At 45.8% G+C, this 24,308-nt stretch overlaps 1 protein-coding gene across 1 annotated transcript in view; it reads left to right on the top strand.

Annotated features, from left to right (window-relative positions):
* LOC126281457 (cytochrome P450 6l1-like) overlaps nucleotides 1–24,308 on the top strand; it is a 181,373-nt gene that overhangs the window by 73,741 nt on the left and 83,324 nt on the right. Inside the window, exons 3-5 of the mRNA XM_049980442.1 lie at nucleotides 3,763–4,087; nucleotides 11,837–12,174; nucleotides 24,028–24,288. Coding sequence (XP_049836399.1) covers nucleotides 3,763–4,087; nucleotides 11,837–12,174; nucleotides 24,028–24,288 — 924 coding nt within the window. The remainder of the gene's footprint in view (nucleotides 1–3,762; nucleotides 4,088–11,836; nucleotides 12,175–24,027; nucleotides 24,289–24,308) is intronic.

Below are 24,308 nucleotides of genomic sequence, written 5' to 3'. Positions count from 1 at the left end.
TGAGGAGGAGTGTAGGCAAAGGTTGCGAATAATTTTACAAGCTCCTGCAGGATTCATTAAAGGCAGTGGAGACTGTTGAGCAGCTTCGCGGATCTTCCGTGCTTGACGTCTAATGCCCTTGGTAAAGAATTTGGCCTTAGTTAGTCGTCCGGTGGGGCCATGGTGTGTATGTTTAGGAGGTCTTGGGGTTCCATAGAGTTCGGACAAGGCTCTATTCATTGCGAGACTGGAGCAAGAATGAAGCCGTTTTCTCCTCCCACGTTCCTGATTGATGGTCCAAGGCTGGATGGTGGAGTCGGCATGACAGTCGCTTCATCTACCTTTGATCGGCAGCGTTGTGATAGCGTTGCCATCGGTTCCTGGCCCTGTTCTTGAGGGTTTTTAGATCTTGTATAAGCGGAGAAAGATCTTCGTGGTACAGTGGATGGCAGGTAGTAGAGACTGACACATATTGGTATGCTCTCTTGATTTTCCCCATCAGTTTGTCAATTGCACTGTCGAGGAGATGTGTAGTAAAGACTTCTTTGGTGGGATGAACACTGCTTTAACAACCTCTCAACTTGAGCTCAACTTGTAATAAGTTTTGATATTTATTTTATGTGGTTCATAGCCTCCGTGATAACTCCCAGGACTTGATCGTGATCAGAAGTCAAATAATGAACTTAATTCAGAGGTTTCAATGACGTTGGCCACATCTGAACATCGATTCATTTCAATGTTAACAGGTGAAAATTTGTGCCAGACCAGAACTAGAGCCCGTATTTCCCCCTTGACAGGAATGGTTGCCTTAACTGCATCGGCCATCCGAGCACGCTTTCCGTCTGACCAAAATTCTCAGCGTATTACACACTACTGACGTATCACAGATCCCTGCTTCCTGCGAGAGATCGGGCATTGTGTGCATCAGCACTGAAAGACGGGACCTTCGGTCGTCATCATTTTATTGGTATAAACAGTTAGGGGAGACTGGGGCGGAACGGCCCGCCTAACTTTTGGAGCAAAATTTGGGTCTCATTGATGAAAAAAATTATTAGAAAGCTTAAGAACCGAAACTTCCTGGCAGATTAAAACTGTGTGCCGGACCGAGACTCGAACCCGAGACCTTCACCTTTCGCGGGCAAGTGCTCTACCAACTGAGCTACCCAAGCATGACTCACGCCTCGTCCTCACAGCTTTAATTCCGCCAGTACTTCGCCTCCTACCTTGCACTTGCCCGCGAAAGGCAAAGGTCTCGAGTTCGAGAATCGCTCCGTCGCACAGTTTTAATCTGCCAGGAAGTTTCATATCAGCGCACACTCCACTGTAGAGTGAAAATCTCATTCTGGAAACATCTCCCAGGCTGTGGCTAAGCCATGTCTCCGCAGTATGCTTTCTTTCAGGAGTGCTACTTCTGCAGGGTTCGCAGGAGAGCTTCTGTAAAGTTTGGAAGGTAGGAGACGAGGTACTGGCAGAAGTAAGGCTGTGAGGACGGGGCGCGAGTCGTGCTTGGTAACTCAGCTGGTAGAGTACTTGCCCGCGAGAGGCAAAGGTCTCGGGGTCGAGTCTCGGTCGGGCACACAGTTTTAATCTGCCAGGAAGTTTCATGTGAGCGCACACTCCGATGCAGAGTGAAAATCCCTTAGTATATACATCAGCACACGAGTTAGGAGCCCACTATTTACACTGAAACTTAATTCAAGATGGCGAGCCAGGAATCCTAGGACCCGTTCTCTTCTCGTTGTGCAATGGGTGCAGGCATTCGTATCGTACTGCAAGTTGATATGCAAATCTGCGCAGTTTTTTCATACTCATACCAAAACGTCGCTTTTGCAGATCCTTAAGATATTTGACAAGTTCTAACTCTTGCTCCTTACTGAAGACACACTGATATTTTCTACAGGTTTCATCAGTTGTTGGAAGTGGCTTGTCCTTTTTCCGTTTTACGTATCATTTTAAATTAGTAGAAGGCACGACAGATTGTTTCGATGCTTTTTGTGGATCATCGTCTTATTACTTACCGATTCAACAACTTGTTCCATGCTTTTTGTGGTCTAGTATTGTCTCTGTTTTCTGTGTATAATGACGTATCATCTGCACATGAGAAAGACAAACCATGTGGTAGAATTCATCAAATGAAGAATAAAAGGCGACAGGGGAGGAACGAATTGTACTAGTAGACCATTCCATTCCAAACGCATATCTACTGTGAAAATATTAAGCGACCGCCACAAACATTTTTTCCGACTGCATTGTATACAAAGATAGCTAAGAACATGCTGATTTAAGTGGATTAAATATTGATTGTGAAGAAAAAATGTGACAGACTTACCTTAGAAATGGTCTGGAAAATTATAACAGAGCAGCAAATTCGTTCATTTTTACGGGCAGACTACGCAGCCCCCGCTTGAGAACAACTGCAACGTCAGTAAACCATAACAGGCATTGGTTTGTTAAACGTCTGTCAATCTGAGCGCACACTAGCGCTTGTGGACGAAATAAGACGACCGAGACCGTTCTGCCCCAGTAGTCCATTCCACTTCAGTTTCCACTAACTGTGTCTAGGTGTCAGTCCAGCGTCAGGCTTCTGGTGATAATATCCAATACATCTGGGCTATGATTTTGGTGCCCACAATTGTGTTGGTAGACTTTTTAGCGTTTACAACCTGATGATGAGAGCATTCTCTTTGGAAACGCGTTGTTGAACTGTTTGTTGGATAAAAATACTGTTGAATGCTACTAGTTGTTGTATAAGTATCGAAATAATTATGAAAAATCCGCCTCGATTGCACAAACTACCTGTTTCCAGAATGAGATTTTCACTCTGCAGCGGAGTGTTCGCTGATATGAAACTTCCTGGCAGATTAAAACTGTGTGCCCGACCGAGACTCGAACTCGGGACCTTTGCCTTTCGCGGGCAAGTGCTCTACCATCTGAGCTACCGAAGCACTACTCACGCCCGGTACTGGCAGAAGTAAAGCTGTGAGTACCGGGCGTGAGTCGTGCTAAATGGGCATAGTCAAAGGCCAAAATCAACACCTACAGCGGCAAGACCCCAATTTCTTTTTTTACAAATACACGGTAAAAAAAAGCACTCCGTGTTCAGGCCACGAGTGGCCTACTGGGATCATCCGACCTCCGTGTCATCCTCAGAGGAGGATGCGGATAGGAGGGGCGTCAGCTCACCACATCGCTCTCCCACTCGTTATGATGGTAGTCTTGACCGAAGCCGCTACTATTCGGTCGAGTAGCTCCTCAATTGGCATCATGAGGCTAAGTGCACCCAGAAAAATGACAACAGCGCATGATAGCTGGATGGTCACCCATCCACGTGCCGGCCACGCCCAACAGCGCTTAACTTCGGTGATCTCTCGAGAACCGGTGTATCCACTGCAGCAAGGCCGTTGCCTACAAATACGCGCTACGTATGTACCAAGTCAATGTTACTTATCTCAACCCTGTGTGTGCTGCCTTTCCCCAGCCAACGTACGATGGTCACAGGCTCTCCACCAAACTCATTTGAGTTAGGCAGCACACACAGGGTTAAGATAAATAACATTGACTTGGTACATGACTATGCCTATTTAGGCAAGCTGTTTTATATTTGTTCTGAAGAAGGCGTGGTTATCCACGCTGAAACCTAGATAAACACCAGATAGTTTGTGCAATCGAGGCGGATTTTTCATAATTATTTCGCTACTTACGATTGCTGACGCGCTGCGATGCTGAAAGCTCTGTTATAGAAGTCTCTCGTGGAAAATGGTGTGAGGAGTAGTGTGTGCGCAGACACGGTTCTGCGGCCCGTGTCGCCGCTCAGGCCTGCGGCGGTGCTGGCGAGATTGCTGGCGGTGCTGCTGGCGGCACCGCTGCTGCTGCTGGGATTGCACGCCACGCTGCTTCTGGTGCTGGCCGCCGCGGCGCTGCTGTCGTGCACGCACGGTCACTGGCGGCGCGCCGGCGTGCCCCACCACCGCCCACTGCCCCTGGTGGGAAGCCTGGGCCCACTGCTGCTGCACGCCACCTCCCCACCACACTTGCTGGCCGACCTCCACCTGAACCCTCCTGCGGGCCACCGCGACTGCCCGCTCGTCGGCTTCTACATCTTCGACAGGTATTCTCGGAGTATCCTCTTCCTGAAGATTGACTAAAGAAAATTCGAAAGAATAACTGTATATTAACAGAACAAAATTCAATTATAATGTTCGCGGCTGAATATCCACAGCACTTCATAAAATACTACACTACTGGCCATTAAAATTGCTACATCAAGAAGAAATGCAGATGATAAACGGGTATTTATTGGACAAATATGTTGTACTGGAACTGACAGGTGATTACATATTCACGCAATTTGGGTGCATAGATCCTAAGAAATCAGTACCCAGAACAACCACCTCTGGCCGTAACAACGGCCTTGATACGCCTGGGCATTGAGTCAAACAGAGCTTGGATGGCGTGTACACGTACAGCTGTCCATGCAGCTTCAACACGATACCACAGTTCATCAAGAGTAGTGAATGGCGTATTGTGACGAGCCATTTGCTCGGCCACCAGTGACCAGACGTTTTCAATTGGTCAGAGATTTGGAGAATGTGCTGGCCAGGGCAGCAGTCGAACATTTTCTGTGTCCAGAAAGGCCCGTACAGGACGTGCAACATGCAGTCGTGCATTATCCTGCTGAAATGTAGGGTTTCGCAGGGATCGAATGAAGGGTAGTGGTTAGGGTTAGGTTAGTGTTGTTTAACGTCCCGTCGACAACGAGGTCATTAGAGACGGAGCTCAAGCTCGGGTAAGGGATAGATGGGGAAGGAAATCGGCTGTGCCCTTTCAAAGGAACCATCCTGGCATTTGCCTGAAACGGTTTGGGGGAAATCACGGAATACCTAAATCTGCGCCACCTCGCTCGGTGAAGGGTAGTGCCACGGGTCGTAACACATCTGAAATGTAACGTCCACTGTTCAAAGTGCCGTCAATGCGAACAAGAGGTGACCGAGACGTGTAACCAATGGCACCCCATACCATAACGCCGGGTGGTACGCCAGTGTGGCGAAGACGAATATACGCTTCCAATGTGCGTTCACCACGATGTCACCAAACACGGATGCTACCACCATGATGCTTTCGTTCACCCAGGTTCGTCGTTGAGTACACCATCGCAGGTGCTCCTGTCTGTCTTTCATGCAACGTCAAGGGTAACCGCAGCCATGGTCTCCGAGCTTATAGTCCATGCTGCTGCAAACGTCGTCGAACTAGGTGTCGCCACCGGCGCCAGCCTTGTGTGAATGCTCTGAAAACCTAATTATTTGCATATCACAGCATCTTCTTCCTGTCGGTTAAATTTAGCGTCTGTTGCATATCATCTTCGTGGTGTATCAATTTTAATTGCCAGTAGTGTAATTTCTATTCTGTGACATTCTCTGTGATGTGCATGCATGACAAACCACAGTTGTGGTAGGCGGCGACATGAAAACGTAGGACATTACTGCGCCAGTGCTCCTGGCATGTTCGGCTGTTGTACTCTTGGTGGTGACAAAGTGGGGAGGGTCTGATGGGACAGAGCACTAGCACGAAATTACTGATACTTCCAACTTGTAGTGCTGGGACTGAAATGCTGATGCAGCTGGATGGAACTGCTGGCACTGCCGACTTGAGGTGCAAAGTGTAACTCACACAGTGCAGTACAGAGGTATCCTAAACGCACACATAAAAAAAAAGCTTTGTATCACCTGGGATTCGAGAGTTCTGCAACTTGTACAGAAAACTGGAATGGAGATCAACATAAACATCATTTCCGCCCTATATATTGCTCATGAAAACCACCATACAGCGAGACTTTCAAAGGTGGTCGTCCAGATTGCTGTACACACCAGGCTGCTCACTGTGGCCGACCGGTTCTAGGCGCTTCGGTCCAGAACCGCACTGCTGCTACGGTCGCAGGTTCGAATCCTGCTTCGGGCATGGATGTGTGTGATGTCCTTAGGTTAGTCTGTTTTAAGTACTTCTAAGTCTAGGGGACTGATGACCACATATGTGCTTGGAGACATTTGAACCATTTTTGTACACGCTGGTATCTCCAGTAACCTCCAGTACCCAGTAGCACGCTCTCTTGCATTGATGCATGCCTGTAATACTATCTACAAGTTCAAGGCACTGTTGGTCCAGAATGTCCCACTCCTCAACGCTGATTTGGCTTAGGTCCCTCAGAGTGGTTGGTGAGTCACGTTGTTTATAAGCAGGCCTTTTCAGTCTATCCTAGGCATGTTCGACAAGGTTCATATCTGGAGAACATCTTGGCCACTGTAGTCGAGCGATATCATGATCCTGAAGGAAGTCATTCACAAGATGTGCACAATGGGGGCATGCACATCACAGAGAATGTCACAGAATAGAAATTACACTACTGGCCATTAAAATTGATACACCACGAAGACGAATGCCTTGCCAATATGCTGCCAATATGGTTGTACGTTTGATGATCTGGTGCATCGTTTAAATAGTGCGTGTTTTTCATGAGCGTCTCCCCTTAAAGCTTCAAGATGCCTTTGCAAGTGGAAATCAATGGGTCGGCCTTCAGTGAGTGAAGAGTGATTGACCACTTGTGGATGAGTTTCGCACGAAGCGCACAGAAATCGACGAACAGAGCAAGCAGACCGCGTTGAACATACCACAACCGACCGTTTGGAAGACATTAAGGAAATAACTGAAGCTGAAGCCTTAGCATTTGCAATTGCTCCAAGGCCTGACTAATGATGTCAAAGACAGACGCTTTTGAATTTTCGGCTCAGTTCCAACAGCTTACGGAAAAGGAGAGATTTTGTGAGAAACTAATCTTCAGTGATGAAGCTACATTTTTTTGAATGACACGGTGAACAGACACAATGTGTGAAATTGTGGAACAGAAATCCCCACACTGCTGTGCTACTCCTTCGAGATTCACTAGAAATTAATGTGTTCCGTGCAAACTCGCGGTTTAAAGTTTACGACCTCTTTCCTTATACGGAAAGATTGTCCCAGGACGTATGTATCTGTAAATTGCATCATGCCACAATTGCAGTCCAATAATATAGACTTCATCTATCAATAGGATGGTGCTCCACCCAACTTCCATCATGACGTTCGTGAACTTTTGAACAGTAAATAAAGAAACTGATGGATCGATCGTGGTGGGGTTGATGATCATCGATTCATGTCATGGGTTTCACGCTCACCTGATCCAAAAATCTACGATTCTTTGGGGGGGGGAGGGGGGGGTTTATGTGAGATACTCAGCGTTTACCCCTCCTTTACCAACAAAGCTAGAAGAAATGTGAGCTCACAACAACAGTGCTGTTGAACAAATTGGTATGGACATGCTACGCCAAAACGTGGGAAGAACCTAATTATCGTCTTGATATCTGCAGAATCAGTAGGTTGACACATATGGAACACCTGTAATATCTAAAAAGAACTGAATTTTTCTATATGTGCGCAAAGCCCTGTGGTAATATGTGAGGCTGTTGCAGGGTTGGTTGTGCTGAGAAATATTTGTCAAGAAAAAAAAAATTGATACGTTTTTTCCATTTCCGAGTTTTAGCATTGAAGTTTGTAAGGTGTCAGGCAAATCCAACACCTTCCATGAAAACCCTCACATGATAAGCAAATCCAGTAGTATGTCAGATAGCTCCGAATAAATCGTGACATTAAATTAACCAAAGTAATACGAGTAACGAGTGAGCAATTGGAATACCACAGACTAACACAAGAATGCCTAAATGCATGTCGTACCTTCCCACCGTGAGACCGACTCAGTTCCGAGGGGAGAAACAAGAACAGAAGCCGAGAGCAGAACCGTGTTAAGCTAGAAGGCCCTACGATAAGGGACGGACTGGACACCCACGTCGCCAGCTAATCACTAGGGCCACACCACCCGCACGTTTTAGCGTGAGACTTTTTCGCGTCCCTGTTACGTCAAGGACTACCCCCCCCCCCCCCCCCCCCAGCCCATGTTAAAAGCTAGAGCCCTCCAGAAAAACAGTAGAGATCTTATGATAACACAAAAAGGGCCACTACCACCCGCAAGTTTTTGCGTGAGACTTTTTCGCGTCTCTGTTACGTTAGGACCACCTGGCGGTGGTATGTTAAAAGATTGAGCCCTCCATAAGAACAGTATAGATCTTACGATAACGCTAAAAGGACCACGCCAGCTGCAGGTTTTAACGTGAGACTTTTTCGTGTCTCTGTTTCGTTGCAAACTTTAAAAACATTGCCCCACCACGAAAAGTATAACGTTTCTCATTGGATAGACAGAATTTTTGCAGGCGGAGCTTAAGGTTAACATTGAGACCCTGATTGGTCAGATGAAAACACAGCCAGATAGTTTTTTTTAAAACCAACTTCGGTAAATTGTAGTAAGGAGAAGTTAGGGGGGAGTTGCTTCCGAGATGGCGAGGTGAGCGGAGTTGTGCTGCCGGCCGCTGCCCTGACTCGACAAGGTAATGAAAGCACGCGATGCAGCAATTTTGAGCGCATAAGGCTTCACTCAGAACTGCAGAAGTCTCATCTGTTACACCCCCTTTTTGCGTAATACTAGTGTGGATCGTAAATTAAAGCTCAAAGTGTTCACATTTGCCACTTGAAATAAAAATCCGAAACGCGATGATTTTTCTGTTATATAGTTATTGAGAACCCACATCACCCACTGTAATTTACGACAAGTTCGATAAGTAATTAGAGATAGTTGAGGGTCACTGTAGACCATTTTGATAGTTTGCTCTTTTGTGAAACTTAATTTAAACCTAGATTATAGTTGTGATATGGCATAGGTCATCCTTCGATCCAGTGTAGAACTTGGAAACCCACTCAGGGAATATTCGTTCACATTTTTGTGGAACGCAGTTGGTTTTTACCATCCTGTATTAAAACATTTCCTTTTATCAATAGTGCAATTTATAAACGATGTTTTGTGAGTAGAATAAAATTTCCAATGGTAAACTTAACTGCTTTTTCGACGTTATTTTACCAGATAACTAAAAATAGGAAAGCCTTGAACCCCTTCCACTAAATTTAGTTAGTATTAAGATTCTTTTACAGGGAGTGCAGTGGAGCTGACGCTGAAATCATTAAGTATTTGGTTATATCATCGCTAGTCTCACTGAACTCTTCTGAATTCTACATGTCATGTGTGGTCTGACGTCTCCGTACCAGGAACAGGTCCCAGGTTCAAACTAGTCAATTCCCTGAAAAAACACGCTCAGAGCGTCGTTGCGCGAAAGTGGTAGGGAGACACGACATAGAACAAACAGACACCACCATGAATGTTTAGAAGTTGCCCAATGAGGCCACTACGCACTCAAATTCAGGCGCCCCGCCAGAGAAGCTGTCGCCAAAGGTGTTCTTCATTTGGATTTCTAAAGCTGAACAACAGAGCGATACAAAAATTGGGCATGGGACGGTAGTAACAATCGAACGTGAGTCGAAGGCTGGGAAGTTTAGTGCGCTATCATCTATGCTTGGAGAACAACGAATTGTATCTGACGGGTGTTTGAATTTGCACATTCAACAGCATAATTGGCTAACTATTAACTCAGAAACCGCGCAAGATATCGAATTTTTATCTTATCAATTATTTCTCAGCACAACCTACCATAAAACATGTTTACAAGACTGTTTCTAACCATCCAGTAAAGAGAGTTTCCCTCTCAGGAATCGGCAGGCGCAGTTTCTTTGGTGTTTCGGAAGATTACTGCAATGAGAGGCTAGAGTCATCCCAACCAACTACTGCTCATCCAGTCTTTCATTTTGTTTGTAAAGGGGTAATAACTAATGCTTTCCTTTGACACTGGGCGTCATGCCCAATGTCGTAAGAAAGCGTTGGTTTGTAACCGTCTACAAATAAAATGAGTTTTAAAGCGGGATTTTACATGCTGATTCGATGTAGCTGTTCAAAATTAGTCTAGTGCTGTATTCGTTTTGTCGATGCGTATTAAAAGGGACGGTAAGACAAAGCAGCAAGAGCACTGCCATGATTTGCACTAACTGCTACTGTCATGGAGTAGCGCTGCTCAGTCGCTGTTGGAGTAGGTGGACTACTGGTTATTCTTCGTGCTTTACTGCCCTGTTAATGGATATAGATAAAATAAATATCGCACTAGACTAATCTGCGAGCGTTCTTTCGAGGACGCACATAAAATTCAGCATAAAAAATCATTTTATTTGTAACTGGAAACAAACCGACGCTGTTTGTTGACGCTGGGAGTCACCTTTAAAGATCTGGTGAATTGTATTTGGTTGGGCAGACTTCACTGCCATTGCAAGAATGAAATTGCTAAGATCTGCTGAAACATCAGTGAAAATGCGCCTGACAACTCTTAGGAGTTGTATCACGTGTGTATCAAAATCAAGACGACCTAAAATACACTACCGGCCATTAAAATTGCTACACCAAAAAGAAATGCAGATGATAAACGGGTATTCATTCGACAGATATATTATACAAGACCTGACATCTGATTACATTTTCACGCAATTTGGGTGCATAGATCCTGAGAAATCAGTACCCAGAACAACCACCTCTGGCCGTAATAACGGCCTTGATACGCCTGGGCATTGAGTCAAACAGAGCTTGGATGGCGTGTACAGGTACAGCTGCCCATGCAGCTTCAACAAGATACCACAGTTCATCAAGAGTAGTGACTGGCATATTGTGACGAGCCAGTTGCTCGGCCACCATTGACCAAACGTTCTCAGTTGGAGAGAGATCTGGAGAATGTGCTGGCCAGTAGAGCAGTTGAACAATTTCTGTATCCAGAAAGGCCCGTACAGGACCTGCAACATGCGGTCGTGCATTATCCTGCTGAAATGTAGGGTTTCGCAGGGATCGAATGAAGGGTAGAGCCACGGGTCGTAGCAGATCTGAAATGTAACGTCCACTGTTCAGAGTACCGTCAGTGCGAACAAGAGGTTACCGAGACGTGTAACCCATGGCACCCCATACCATCACACCGGGTGAGCCAGTATTGCAATGACGAATACACGCTTCCAATGTGCGTTCACCCCGATGTCTCCAAACATGGATGCGACCATCATGATGCTGTAAACAGAACCTGGACTCATCCGAAAAAATGACGTTTTGCCATTCGTGCACCCAGGTTCGTCGTTGAGTATACCATCACAGGCGCTCCTGTCTGTGATGCAGCATCAAGGGTAACCGTAGCCACGGTTTCCGAGCTGATAGTTCATGCTGCTGCAAACGTCATCGAACTGTTCGCGCAGATGGTTGTTGTCTTGCAAACGATCCCATCTGTTGACTCAGGGATTGAGACGTGGCTGCACGATCTGTTACAGCCATGCGGATAAGATGCCTGTCATCTCGACTGCTAGTGATACGAGGCCGTTGGGATCCGTATTACGCTCCTGAACCCACCGATGCCATGTTCTGCTGACAGTCATTGGATCTCGACCAACGCGAGTAGCAATGTCGCGATACGATAAACCACAATGGCGATAGGCTTCAGTTCGACCTCTATCAAAGTCGGAAACGTGATGGTACGCATTCACCTCCTTACACGAGGCATCACGACAGGCAACGCCGGTCAACTGCTGTTTGTGTATGAGCAATCGGTTGGAGACTTTCCTGATGTCAGCACGTTGTAGGTGTCCACACCGGCGCCAGCCTTATGTGAATGCTGTGTAAAGCTAATCATTTGCATAGCACAACATGTTCATCCTGTCTGTTAAATTTCGCGTCTGTAGCACGCCATCTATGTGGTGTAGCAATTTTAATGTCCAGTAGTGTGGAACCATGTTTGATTATTGTCAGCTTGTTATATCCTGCAGTCCAGGCTGTTATCGGTGCATCGAGCGACACTGTGTCTCTTTCAAGGCCGGCCCTGCTAGTGCGCGATCCCGACCTGGTGCGGCAGCTGCTGGTCAAGGACTTCGCTGACTTCCCTGACCGCCACACGGAGGCGCGGCCTGAGGACTCGTTGGGCTGCCTCAACATGTTCGGCGCGCGTGCTGCGCTCTGGCGACGGCTGCGCGCGGCCACGTCGCCCGCTTTCACGGGAGCGCGCATGCGCGCCATGTTGCCGCAGGTGGACCGGTGCGCGTGTGCGATGGTACAGCGCCTCCTGGAGAAGGGAGTCGGCGGGACGCAGCCCGTCAAGGTTCGGGACGTCGCCAGCAGATGCATCACTGACATACTCACCAGCTGCTTGTTTGGTTCGTAGCTCCTACCAACAGGCAATCCATCTGTTGTACAGGATGTCCAGAAAGTCCCTACACACCTGGACTAAGCGCATTTAACGGTATAAGATGGTTACATTGCAAGATTTGAAACTCACAGCCTGATCATTGATATGCCAACACTGCTGCTCAGGTGATTGCCGCATTACTGCCAAGTGACTGCCCAGAGAAGAGAATAAAGTCTATCGTTGATCAGTTCATTGCTGGACTTTCCGTGTTTGGTGACGAGCAATGACAGAAACCAGCGAGTTCACTTTGGAGGAGAGCTTAGCGATAAGTGTCTGGGTCCATGAAAGGAAGCATAACAACGGAAATGTGACACAGGTGATGGATAGGTAACGTGAACAGCTTTGTAAGGGTTACCAAGTCGTCAGAATTTTATCCCTTGGGCGAAGATGCTTTTCACATGGTAAGGGGCTTAGATGACGCCTCTCTGGTCGTCCGTCAATCCAAAGAGAAACATATACTGAAGTAAGTAACGTCAATGCCATCACTGAACTGAAGGACTGTTAAACCACTGACAGGAAGCATGCAGAGTATTGATGGAGACCTTTCCCCCTATTCCTGCTCTGAACTGCATTCTTTTCCCTGATGAATGTGCTATTTATTGTTTTTTGCGGGATAGGGTAAGGTCGGTAAAGTTCCGCGCTCTGGCCTTGGCGGTCTAATCGATCCCAATTGACCACTATGTTATCGTCTGCCAATGGCGTCATTGGATGCGGTCTGGACGGGTGTGTGGTCATAACATAGCTCTGCCGGTCTTTGTCGGGTTTCTCGATGTTGGAACCGCTACTGATCGGTAGACTAGATCCTCACTTGGACTCACGAGGCTGAGTGAAGTCCATTCCACTCCTTCCAGCAAGGAAACATTTCTGGCAGTACTGGAAATCGAAACCAGATCACTTGCATGGCAGTCAGCCACACTGACCAATTAGTTTCAACGGTGGAACACATGAGCAGGCAACACCTACATTTTTACCGAGAACCTGACAACAATCCTCCACATATTCTACTTTAGGTGGGGGTGGCTGAAGAACACATCTTTAATGTGTACTTCTCTTTGAGGGGCCCGTGACCTCACTTTGCATTTGCTGTTCATTGTCTCCTGAATGCACTGTTTCCTAGTTGGTGGATAGAAACGCTAGTCTCCAAATTCACAAAACCCTCATCCTTAGTTGCCTCAAAGTCTGGACCTTACGACACCAGTGCCCAGTTGCGGATCATCAAATCATATCCAGGAAGAAGCAGTATGTAGACACTGATGCTCTACAGGCAAGTATGCTTGAAGCCTTCCAAAATGTACACAGTAGCTCCTGAAGTGGATAAGTAGGAGAGTATGGTGGCATATTAAGCTGTGTAGAGGTAACAATGGTGCACATAAGGATGTTTTGGACAAATAACTGTTTTATTGAACTTACAATGAAATAATTGCACATATGAAAGGACTGTCTGGCCATCCTGTACGTACAAGACACTACAACAAATGCTCACAGAGTTTCAATTATCACATCGAAAACATCAAGCTGTGACCCTGAAACTTTGTGACAATGTTAATCCTTTTCCACATAATTGCTCTTCAATTCTAGTCGTTTATCCCAACTATGAATAACTTGTGGAAGACTTTGTCTCCAGAAGTTTGAATTTTGGCTGTTCAGAAAATGATTATCCTCGGAAATCAGCGCATCGTCATTCTGGAAGAAAGAGGAAGAATTCAGCTGGTACCGTGTCAAGAGAATAGGGGGATGAAACAAAATCTGATAGTAGAAAGAAGCAGCATCTGTGACTGTGTCATGTGTACAATGAGGTGAGGCTTTGTCATAGAGCCGAAACAGCCCTTCGGACAGTTTTCGGCAAAGCTACGATTGGACAGCCCCCGTAACCTCTTCAGGAGATTTTGGGAGTGGGCTGCTGTGACTGTTTGCCCCTTAAGAGCATAGTCTGTTAACAACACACTATGGCAATCCATAACTCCTCCTTGATATTGCGATTTTTTTCTTTTTTGTCAGTGTACATGTTTACGCTGTTTGCTTTGGTCCTACGTCTCGGGGTCACACGTAGTTATAAACTCGGTACTCTTCCACGAAGACTAGGCCATTAAAGAATCATCTGGATTACCAGACGCAGCTTCTGCTTCTGTCCGGTGCGCTTTGAACGTGGGCAGGAGCAGTCACAGAACCCAGCAGGCGATCACCCTTATTATGTTCAAAATGTCGTGTAAGATGTTGAAAAGCCCGCCCGGTTAGCCGTGCTGTCTAACGCACTGCTTTCCGGGCGGGAAAGCGTGCCGGCCTCGGCACGAATCCACTCGGCGGATTACTATCGAGGTCCAGTGTGCCGGCCAGTCTGTGAATGGTTTTTAAGGCGGTTTTCCATCTGCGGCGGCAATGAGGGGTGGTTCCCCTTATTTTGCCTCAGTTACACTATGTCGGCGATTGCTGCGCAAACACTTTATTCACGTACGCGTGCACCATAATTACTCTATCCCAGTACCATACAATAGATGATGTTGAAAAAAATTTCAGGACTCATTTTAATTTTTCTACTATCTCCTTGATTGTTATTCATCAGACTTCGAGTACCAGGACCGCCTTTCCATTTGAAATTCCTGATTCTTCACAGACAGATGGTTTGGCGGTTCATTGTTCTTCTTTCAGACTTGTCGCACGTCACTGGAAGCGTCTGTCCCATGTAACAACTGTGTCATATGACACATTGTTGCTGTAAGTAGTGTAACTACAGCGTCTCCAATTCACTTAGTTTACATTGTATCTTCTGACCCACTGTATTTTCATCTTGTGACCCAGGTCATTGGCCTTTTGATGACGTCGTGAGGCACATCTCCCTTATATATGACGTCACAATGATATCACAAGCCACACCCATTTATTTATGACATCATCAAGAGATGAACGTGGAAAATCTGAAAAATCAGCAATAAATTTAAAAAAATAAAGATGGTGGGGGCAGTAAATGTAAACAAAAACATATAAACACCAAATGGGGTCTAGTACTTTAGTCACATTAAAATGAAAGTGCGAGTTTGCAATGTAGCCGCATCTCACTTGTGCTCAAAAGCACCCAGACGACCTGAACTAATTATTAAAAATACGTCACAGACGTAAAAAAGTGTATTGCCTGATCAGCGTAGTATTTTAGCTAACATGTATTTTCTGGATTTACAAGCCTCGCCAGGTTACTTTCATGACATCGATCTATCAGGCCAAACTTGTAATGTAAACTGTCAATTTAGCATGTTATTTCTAATTATTTATAAGTGGAAATAGCATTGTGGTACTTCACAGTTGACAATCACGTTTTAGGCATTAAACTGAAGATAATGTGTGTATGTGGAAAATAACATAGCACTTTTCTATGTTGCTGATTCATTGTTGCACACATTTTACACTTGGAAAGACTATTGTGACACTTGCCATCACCGCAGATGCGAAAATAATTAATTTGAGGCTCTATTTTATCTTAAACCAAGTGTGTTACTAAGATCAAACTGTGAACACTGCCACTTGTTGGTGATGATAAGCTTGAAGTAACAGTTGATCGTATTTTACATTTTTGGAGATTAGTGGAACAGTATTTAAAGGAAAACTCGTATTCAACAACCATATATTATTACACTGAAGCGTTAAAGAAACTGGTATAGGCATATTCAAATGCAAAGATATAGAAACGGGTAATACAGCTCTGCGGTCGGCAACGCCTATATAACACAAATGACTGGCGCAGTTGTTAGATCGGTTACTGCAACTACAATGGCAGGTTATCAAGATTTAAGTGAGTTTGAACGTGGTGTTATAGTCGGCACAAGAGCGATGGGATGCAGCATCTCCGAGGAAGCGATGAAATGGGCATTTTCAAGTTGGGTTTTTTTCACGAGTGTTCCGTGAATATCAGGAATCCGGCAAAACATCAAATCTCCGACATTGTTGCTGCCGGAAAAAGAGCCTGCAAGAACAAGACCAACGATGACTGAAGGCAATCGTTCAGTGTGACAGAAGTGTAACCCTTCCGCAAATTGCTGCATATTTCGATATTGGGCCATCAATAAATGTCAGCGTGCGAACCATTCAACGAAACATCGTCGATATGGGCTTTCAGAGCCGAAGGCCTACTTGTTGTACCCTTGATAACTGCACGACATAAGGCTTTACGCCTCGCCTGGGCCCGTCAACACCAACATTGGACTGTTGATGACTGGAAACATGTTGCCTTGTCGGACGAGTCTCGTTTCAAATTGTTTCGCGCGGATGGTTCAAATGGCTCTGAGCACTATGGGACTTAACATCTGAGGTCATCAGTCCCCTAGAACTGAGAACTACTTAAACCTAACTAACCTAAGGACGACACACACATCCATGCCCGAGGCAGGATTCGAACCTGCGACCGCAGCAGCCGCGCCGTTCCGGACTGAAGCGCCTTAACCGCTCGGCTACCGCGGCGGATAGACGTGTACGGATACGGAAACAACCTGATGAATCCATGGCCCCTGCATGTCAGAAGGGGACTGTTCAAGCTGGTGGAGGCTCTGTAATGGTGTGGGGCCAGTGCAGTTGTAGTGATATGGGACCCCTGATAAGTCTTGATACGTTTCTGACAGGTGACACGTAAGCATCCTGTCTGATCACCTACGTACATTCATGTCCGTTGTTCATTCACACGGACAATGCGACATACCACACGTCCAGAATTGCTACAGAGGGGCTCCAGGAACACTCTTCCGATTTTAAACACTTCCTCTGGCCACCTAACTCCCCAGACATGGATATTATTGAGCATATCTGGGATGCCTTGCAACGTGCTGTTCAGAAGAGATCTCCACCCCCTCGTACTCTTACGGATTTATGGACAGCCCTGCAGAATTAATGGTATCAATTCCCTCCAGCACTACTTCAGTCATTAATCGAGTTCATGCAACGAGTGTTGCGGCACTTCTGCGAGCTCACGGGGGCCCTGCACTATGTTAGGCAGTTGTATCAGTTTCCTTGGACTTTCCGTGTTAAATGCTGCTTACAAAATAGCCGTAATCGGGATAAAGAAAGGACTAGGCAAAGAGAAAATTGAAAATATTATGTAGATGTACCAAAGGCATAACATCATCGTGACTGAATAAGGCACGCAGCAACTGCCAGGACTGCAACCAAGGTTATTGGGGCCGGTGCTGATAAGGGAAATTGGTCACGTGCGTATGGACGTATACAATGAGAAGCAACATGGTACAGAATCATAAAATGTGGTAGGGAAGCTATTGTAGCATCTTTACGAGTAATCTTGTAGCAGAACCTAAGGTACAATTAGTAATTTTATTATCTAAACAAGGCAGGGAAGGAGGGGGCCGGCGTGGGAGGGGGAGGGGGGGGGGGGCAACCGTGCCTATTGTAAAGCAATTTATAAAAAACGAAAGTAACAGATTCATAAATAAATTTTTATCATGTAACTGAAACGGCGTTTTTCATCATGACAAGATTTGTGTAACTGCACCATGCACAGAGGTATTTAAGCAATTGTTCTCGATACACGCTTGGAATGGGAATACATCCTACTGTGTGGTACCACGGTAGGCATCCTCTCCACAGTGGTTTCCAGGCTATGTAAGTAGATGCAGGCAAAGAACGTTCTGTATGCCACTTGTATGATGTGTTTGAAATCCTGAGGAGTGTGTGCTTAGCGGTGCTTGACGACAAACACTGATGTGACAAAGCGTTATGGGATAGCGATATGCTCATATACAGATGGTGGTAGTATCGCGTACCCAAGGTATAAACCGACAGCGCATTGACGAAGCTGTCATTTGTACTCAGGTGATTCATGTAAATAAGTTTCCGACAGGGTTACGGCCACACGACGGGAATTAAGAGACTTTGAACTCGGAATGTTAGTTGGCGGGCGCAAGACGTGTGGGATATTTCATTTCGGAAATCGTATTCCGAGGCCCGAAGTGTCTAGAGTGTACGGAGGACACCAACTTTCAGACATTACCTCTCACCGTGGGCAACTCAGGGGCCGATGACCTTTACTTAAAGGTCTTGAGCTGGGCCGTTCGCGTGGAGTTGCATGAAATAACCGCACAAATCAATGTGGGACGTACGACGAACGTATCCGTTAGAGGAATGCGGCGAAATTGGGCGTTAATGGGGTATGACAACAGTGGACGACGAAAACGCCTTTGCTAACAGCACGTCATCGCCTGCAGAGCCTCTCCTGGGCTCGTGACCATATAGGTTGGACACTAGACGACTTGTACGAGGTAAGGTCTCCGATTTTTTTATAAGTACGTAGACATGTTTATTTCTACAATGGTTTACATCAGTTTACAGCTTGAAAGTTTAGCTAGTTTTCAACATAATCACCATTTCGGTCGATAATTTTTTGTTGACGCTGTGGCAGTTTTTGTATGCCCATGTCACACCGGCTCGCCGCTATACTGTTTAGAAAGTTATGAACCTCTTCTTTCAACCTCGTCGTCGGAGCTGAATCGCTAGGACCACAGTTAATGCTGACAGGTACTGTGAGACCTTGAAAAAACTCAAACGGGCAGTTCAGAACCGGAGAAGAGGAATGTTGAGCAAGGGCGTACATATTCTCCATGACAACGCTCGCCCACACATCGCTCGACAAACCGTTGTTCTCCCGCAACAGTTTAAGGCGAACGAAATCACCCACCCATCGTATAGTCCTGACGTGGCGCTCAGGCACTATCACCTGTTCCCTAGGTTAAAAGAACATTTGGCCACCGAACGAGGTGGCGCAGTGGTTAGCACACTGGACTCGCATTCGGGAGGACGACGGTTCAATCACGCGTCCGGCCATCCTGATTTGGGATTTCCGTGATTTCCGTAAATCGCTCCAGGCAAATGCCGGGATGGTTCCTTTGAAAGGGAAGGGCCGACTTCCTTCCACGTCCTTCCCTAATCCGATGAGACCGATGACCTCGCTGTTTGGTCTCTTCCCCAAAACAATCCGAATCCAAATCCAACATTTGGCCGGAATGCGATTCGGCTCCGACAACGAGGTGAAAGAAGAGGTTCATAACTTACTGAACAGGACGGTGTGGCAGATTTCTCGACTTGCGCCATAGGGTGGTGGGGTTTCGGGTTCCGCTGGATAGGTCAGGAGTCCACTACACGCAGCAGGCGGCTACACAGGTAGCAGGGCTTGTGTGGCGTGGACTGGGCGGTTTTCTTAGATGGCCTCGGGCAAGTACAGAAAGGGCAACAGCCTCAAAGGGTGCGGGGATAAGTCAGGACATGCGGGGACCAAGCAGCAATCGGTATTGTAATTGTAAACTGTCGAAGCTGCATTGGTAAAGTACCGCAACTTCAATCTCTGATAGAAAGCACCGAAGCTGAAATCGTTATAGGTACAGAAAGTTGGCTGAAGCCAGAGCTAAATTCTGCCGAAATTTTTACAAAGGCACAGCGGTGCTTAGAAAGGATAGATTGCATGCTACCGGTTGTGGCGTGTTTGTCGCTGTTGGTAGTAGTTAATCCTGTAGTGAAGTAGAAGTGAATAGTTCCAGTGAATTATTATGGGTGTAGTTTACACTCAACAACCGAGCTAGATTAATAATTGGCTCCTTTTACCGACCTCCCGACTCAGCAACATTAGTGGCAGAACAACTGAGAGAAAATCTGGAACACATTTCATATAAATTTTCTCAGCATTTTATAGTCTTAGGTGGAAATTTCAATTTACCAGATATAGACTGGGATACTCAGATGTTTAGGCCGGGTGGTAGGGACAGAGCATCGACTGACATTATACTGGGATCACTATCCGAAAATTACCTTGAGCAATTAAACAGAGAACTGACTCATGGAGAACATCTTGGACCTACTGATTACAAACAGACCCGAACTTTTCGACTCTGTAAGTGCATAACAGGGAATCAGTGATCATAAGGCCGTTGCAGCATCCCTGAATATGGAAGTTAATAGGAATATAAAAAAAAGGGAGGAAGGTTTATCTGTTCAGTAAGAGTAATAGAAGGCAGATTTCAGACTACCTAACAGATCAAAACGAAAATTTCTGATCCGACCCTGACAATGTTGAGTGTTTATGGAAAAAGTTTAAGGCAATTGTAAAATGCGTTTTAGACAGGGACGTGCCGATTAAAACTGTGAGGCACGGGAAAAACCCACCGTGGTTCAACAAAAAAGCTAGGAAACTACTGCGAATGCAGAGAGAGCTTCACTGCAATTTTAAACGCAGCCAAAACCTCTCAGACAAACAGAATCTAAACGATGTCAAAGTTAGCGTAAGGAGGGCTATGCGTGAAGAGTTCTGTGAATTCTAAAGTAAAATTCTATGTACCGACTTGACAGAAAATCCTAGGAAGTTCTGGTCTTACGTTAAATCAGTAAGTGGCTCGAAACAGCATATCCAGACACTCCGGGATGATATGGCATTGAAACAGAGGATGACACGCGTAAAGCTGAAGTACTAAACACCTTTTTCCAAAGCTGTTTCTCAGAGGAAGACCGCACTGCAGTTCCTTCTCTAAATCCTCGCACGAACGAAAAAATGGCTGACATCGAAATAAGTGTCCAAGGAATAGAAAACAACTGGAATCACTCAACAGAGGAAAGTCCACTGGACCTGACCCGATACCAATTGGTTCTCTAAACAGAGTACACGAAAGAACTTGCCCCCTTTCTAACAGCCGTGTACCGCAAGTCTCTAGAGGAACGGAAGGTTCCAAATGATTGGAAAAGAGCACAGGTAGTCCCAGTCTTCAAGAAGGGTCGTCGAGCAGATGCGCAAAACTATAGACCTATATCTATGACGTCGATCTGTTGTAGAATTTTAGAACATGTTTTTTGCTCGCGTATCATGTCGTCTCTGGAAACCCAGAATCTACTCTGTAGGAATCAACCAACTCGCTTTATTTGTTCATGAGACCCAGAAAATATTAGATACAGGCTCCCAGGTAAATGCTATTTTCCTTGACTTCCGGAAGGCGTTCGATACTGTTCAGCTGTGTCGCCTGATAAACAAAGTAAGAGCCTACGGAATATCAGACCAGCTGTGTGGCTGGATTGAAGAGTTTTTAGCAAACAGAACACAGCATGTTGTTGTCAATGGAGAGACGTCTACAGGCGTTACAGTAACCTCTGGCGTGCCACAGGGTAGTGTTGTGGGACCATTGCTTTTCACAATATATATATATGACCTAGTAGATAGTGTCGGAAGTTCCAAGTGGCTTTTCGCAGATGATGCTGTAGTATACAGAGAAAATTGTAGCGAAATGCACGAAAATCTGCAGCGGATAGGCACTTGGTGGAGGGAATGGCAACTGACCCTTAACATAGACAAATGTAATTTATTGCGAATACATAGAAAAAAGGATCCTTTATTGTATGATTTTATGATAGCGGAACAAATATCTGGGAGTATGCGTACGGAACGATTTGAAGTGGAATGATCATATAAAATTAATTGTTAGTAAGGCGCATTCCAGGTTGAGATTCGTTGGGAGAGTCCTTAGACAATGTAGTCCATCAACAAAGGAGGTGGCTTACAAAACACTCGTTCGATCTATACTTGAGTATTGCTCATCAGTGTGGGATTCATACCAGATCGGGTTGACGGAGGAGATAGAGAAGATCCAAAGAAGAGCGGCGCGTTTCTTCACAGGGTTATTTGGTAATCATGATAGCGTTACGGAGATGTTTAGCAAACTCAAGTGGCAGACTCTGCAAGAGAGGCGCTGTGCATCACGGTGTAGCTTGCTGTCCATGTTTTGAGAGGGTGCGTTTCTGGATGAGGTATCGAATATATTGCTTACCCCTACTTATACCTCCCGAGAAGGTCACGAATGTAAAATTAGAGAGATTCAAGCGCGCACCGAGGCTTTCCGGCAGTCGTTCTTCCCGTGAACCACACGCGACTGGAACAGGAAAGGGAGGTAATGACAGTGGCACGTAAAGTGGCCTCCACCACACACCGTTGGGTGGCTTGCGGAGTATAAATGTAGATGTAGATGTAGAAGAGCATGACGGCGAGTTGGTATGACATGGACATACAAAAATTGCCATGGAGTCTAAAAAATGCATCGACAGAAATGATGATTGTGTCGAAAAATAGCTAAATGTTCAAGCTGTAAACTGATGTAAACCATTGTAGAAATAAACAGGTCTATGTACTTATAAAAAATACCCTCGCAAGCCGTGGCTTGGTTACACGAGACGCGATTTCAGTTGGTAAGAGCTGATGGTAGGATTCGAGTGTGGTGCAGACCCCACAAAGTCATGGATCCTAGTTGTCAATGAGGCACTATGGAAGTTGGTGGTGGCTCCATAATGGTGTGGTCTGTTTTACGTGGAATGGACTGGGTTCTCAGGTCCAACCGAAGCCATCGTTGACTGGAAATGGTTATGTACGGCTACTTGAACACCATTGGCAGCCATTCATGAATACGATATTCCCAAACAACGATAGAATTTTTTAAGGCAAGGCGTCATGTTACCGGGCCACAGTTGTTGGCGATTGGTTTTTTCGCGTCCGTCGGCCGTCGTAATTTAATATATTATTATTATTATTATTATTATTTTGATTGCTGCCGACTTACGCGGTGGGCCTTGATCAGAATATTTCATTAAATTTTGATTTACAATTAAATGCTTTCGTGAAGTTCTCCTTTTTAACAATATTAATCTTAAATTATTTTTTACGTTAATGAACGTTAGACTCTCTGAATCTTAAAACATGAGCATATAAGTTGAAAATTGGAGTAAACTTTTCAGATTAATTTCCTCGGCTAGTCAGTTCACTTTAAAGCAAAAAATCTTTAGTTATTAATTACAATTGCGGCCCACAAACGCGAGAGAGTATTTTTTCTTACCTCCGTTAACCATTGCATTGTAGTCAGAGTCCTCGCTCTGGCTCTCGGCTACGGTACTGAAAATAAGAATCTTAAAGCTACGTATTTTCTGCAACTTCGTGCAGCTGTGGAGAAAAACGAATATTATGTTAATAGCGGCCGAGGTTTTCGCTTTCGCTAATTTTTTATAAGTTAATATCGCCACGTAATGGCGTCGTTGGCTGCATCGGCCGAACCGATTGTTGAACTGTAAATTACTTGAATGCAGGTTAATTCAAAGAAGGCGGAAATGAAATGGATCACCTCTTACAAATTAAATCAATATATTATCTGCTTAATTCGTACAAATATGCTTACATTTGCCAGCACTCGCAAGATGTCCGTCTACACGCAACCAAGACAAGAGAAGAAGTGAAGACGACTAAAAAATTAACAAAAGAGCGTATCTTGTCGTCTCTTTATATCATTTTGTTATATTTCTTTGCACTCGAAACTTCACAGAGAAATTATTATAATGCGGAGAAAAATTTATGTTCGCCTGAGGGGTTAGTGTCCACTTATTATTCAAATTTTAAATTTCTCTTCATTAAAAAATACTGTTTTTAAGTCTTTTCGTATCACTTCACTGGGGACGCTACAGTTTGTAGAATATTCTGGACAATTCGAGCGGAAGAGCTGGGCTCCCAGATCGCCTGACATGAATTCCTTCGATCTTTTATGGTACATAATCGAGATGTGAGTTCGTGCACAAATCCTGCACCGGCAACGCTTTCGGAGTTGTGGACTGCTGTAGAGGCACCATGGCTCAATATTTCATCAGGGTACGTCCAACGATTTGTTGAGGCCATGCCACGTCGAATTGCTGTACCGCGCTGGGCAAATGGAGGTACGACACTTTATTAGGAGGTATTCCACGACTTTTGTCCTCTAAGTGTAGTGTGGCGTTGAGTTGGTTGTGTGAGGTGCTTCGCTGACGAGGTTTGCGCGGTGTGCAGGTGTGGAGGGCGGCCGCGGCTGGAACGACGCGGTGCGGGGCGTGTTCGGGTTCTCGCCGCGGCGCGCGCTGGAGGTGCTGTCGGTGTTCGTGGCTCCGCAGCTGCGCCCGCTGCGGCTGTTCGCGCCGACATTCTTCGGCGCCGACCCCGAGAACTTCTACCGGCACGCCTTCGCGGAGCTCTCCGAGCATCGGCGATCGGCGGCGGACACCGGCAAGCCGGCGCACGTGTTAGACATGCTGATGGCGTTCGCTCGCAGAGGTGAGGCGCGGCGCGGCGCG

This window comes from Schistocerca gregaria, chromosome 7 (genome assembly GCF_023897955.1).
Source record: "Schistocerca gregaria isolate iqSchGreg1 chromosome 7, iqSchGreg1.2, whole genome shotgun sequence".
NCBI lineage: Eukaryota > Metazoa > Arthropoda > Insecta > Orthoptera > Acrididae > Schistocerca > Schistocerca gregaria.
The sequence above is the reverse complement of the archived record's forward strand: the minus strand, read 5'-3'. Positions and strand labels throughout refer to the sequence as shown.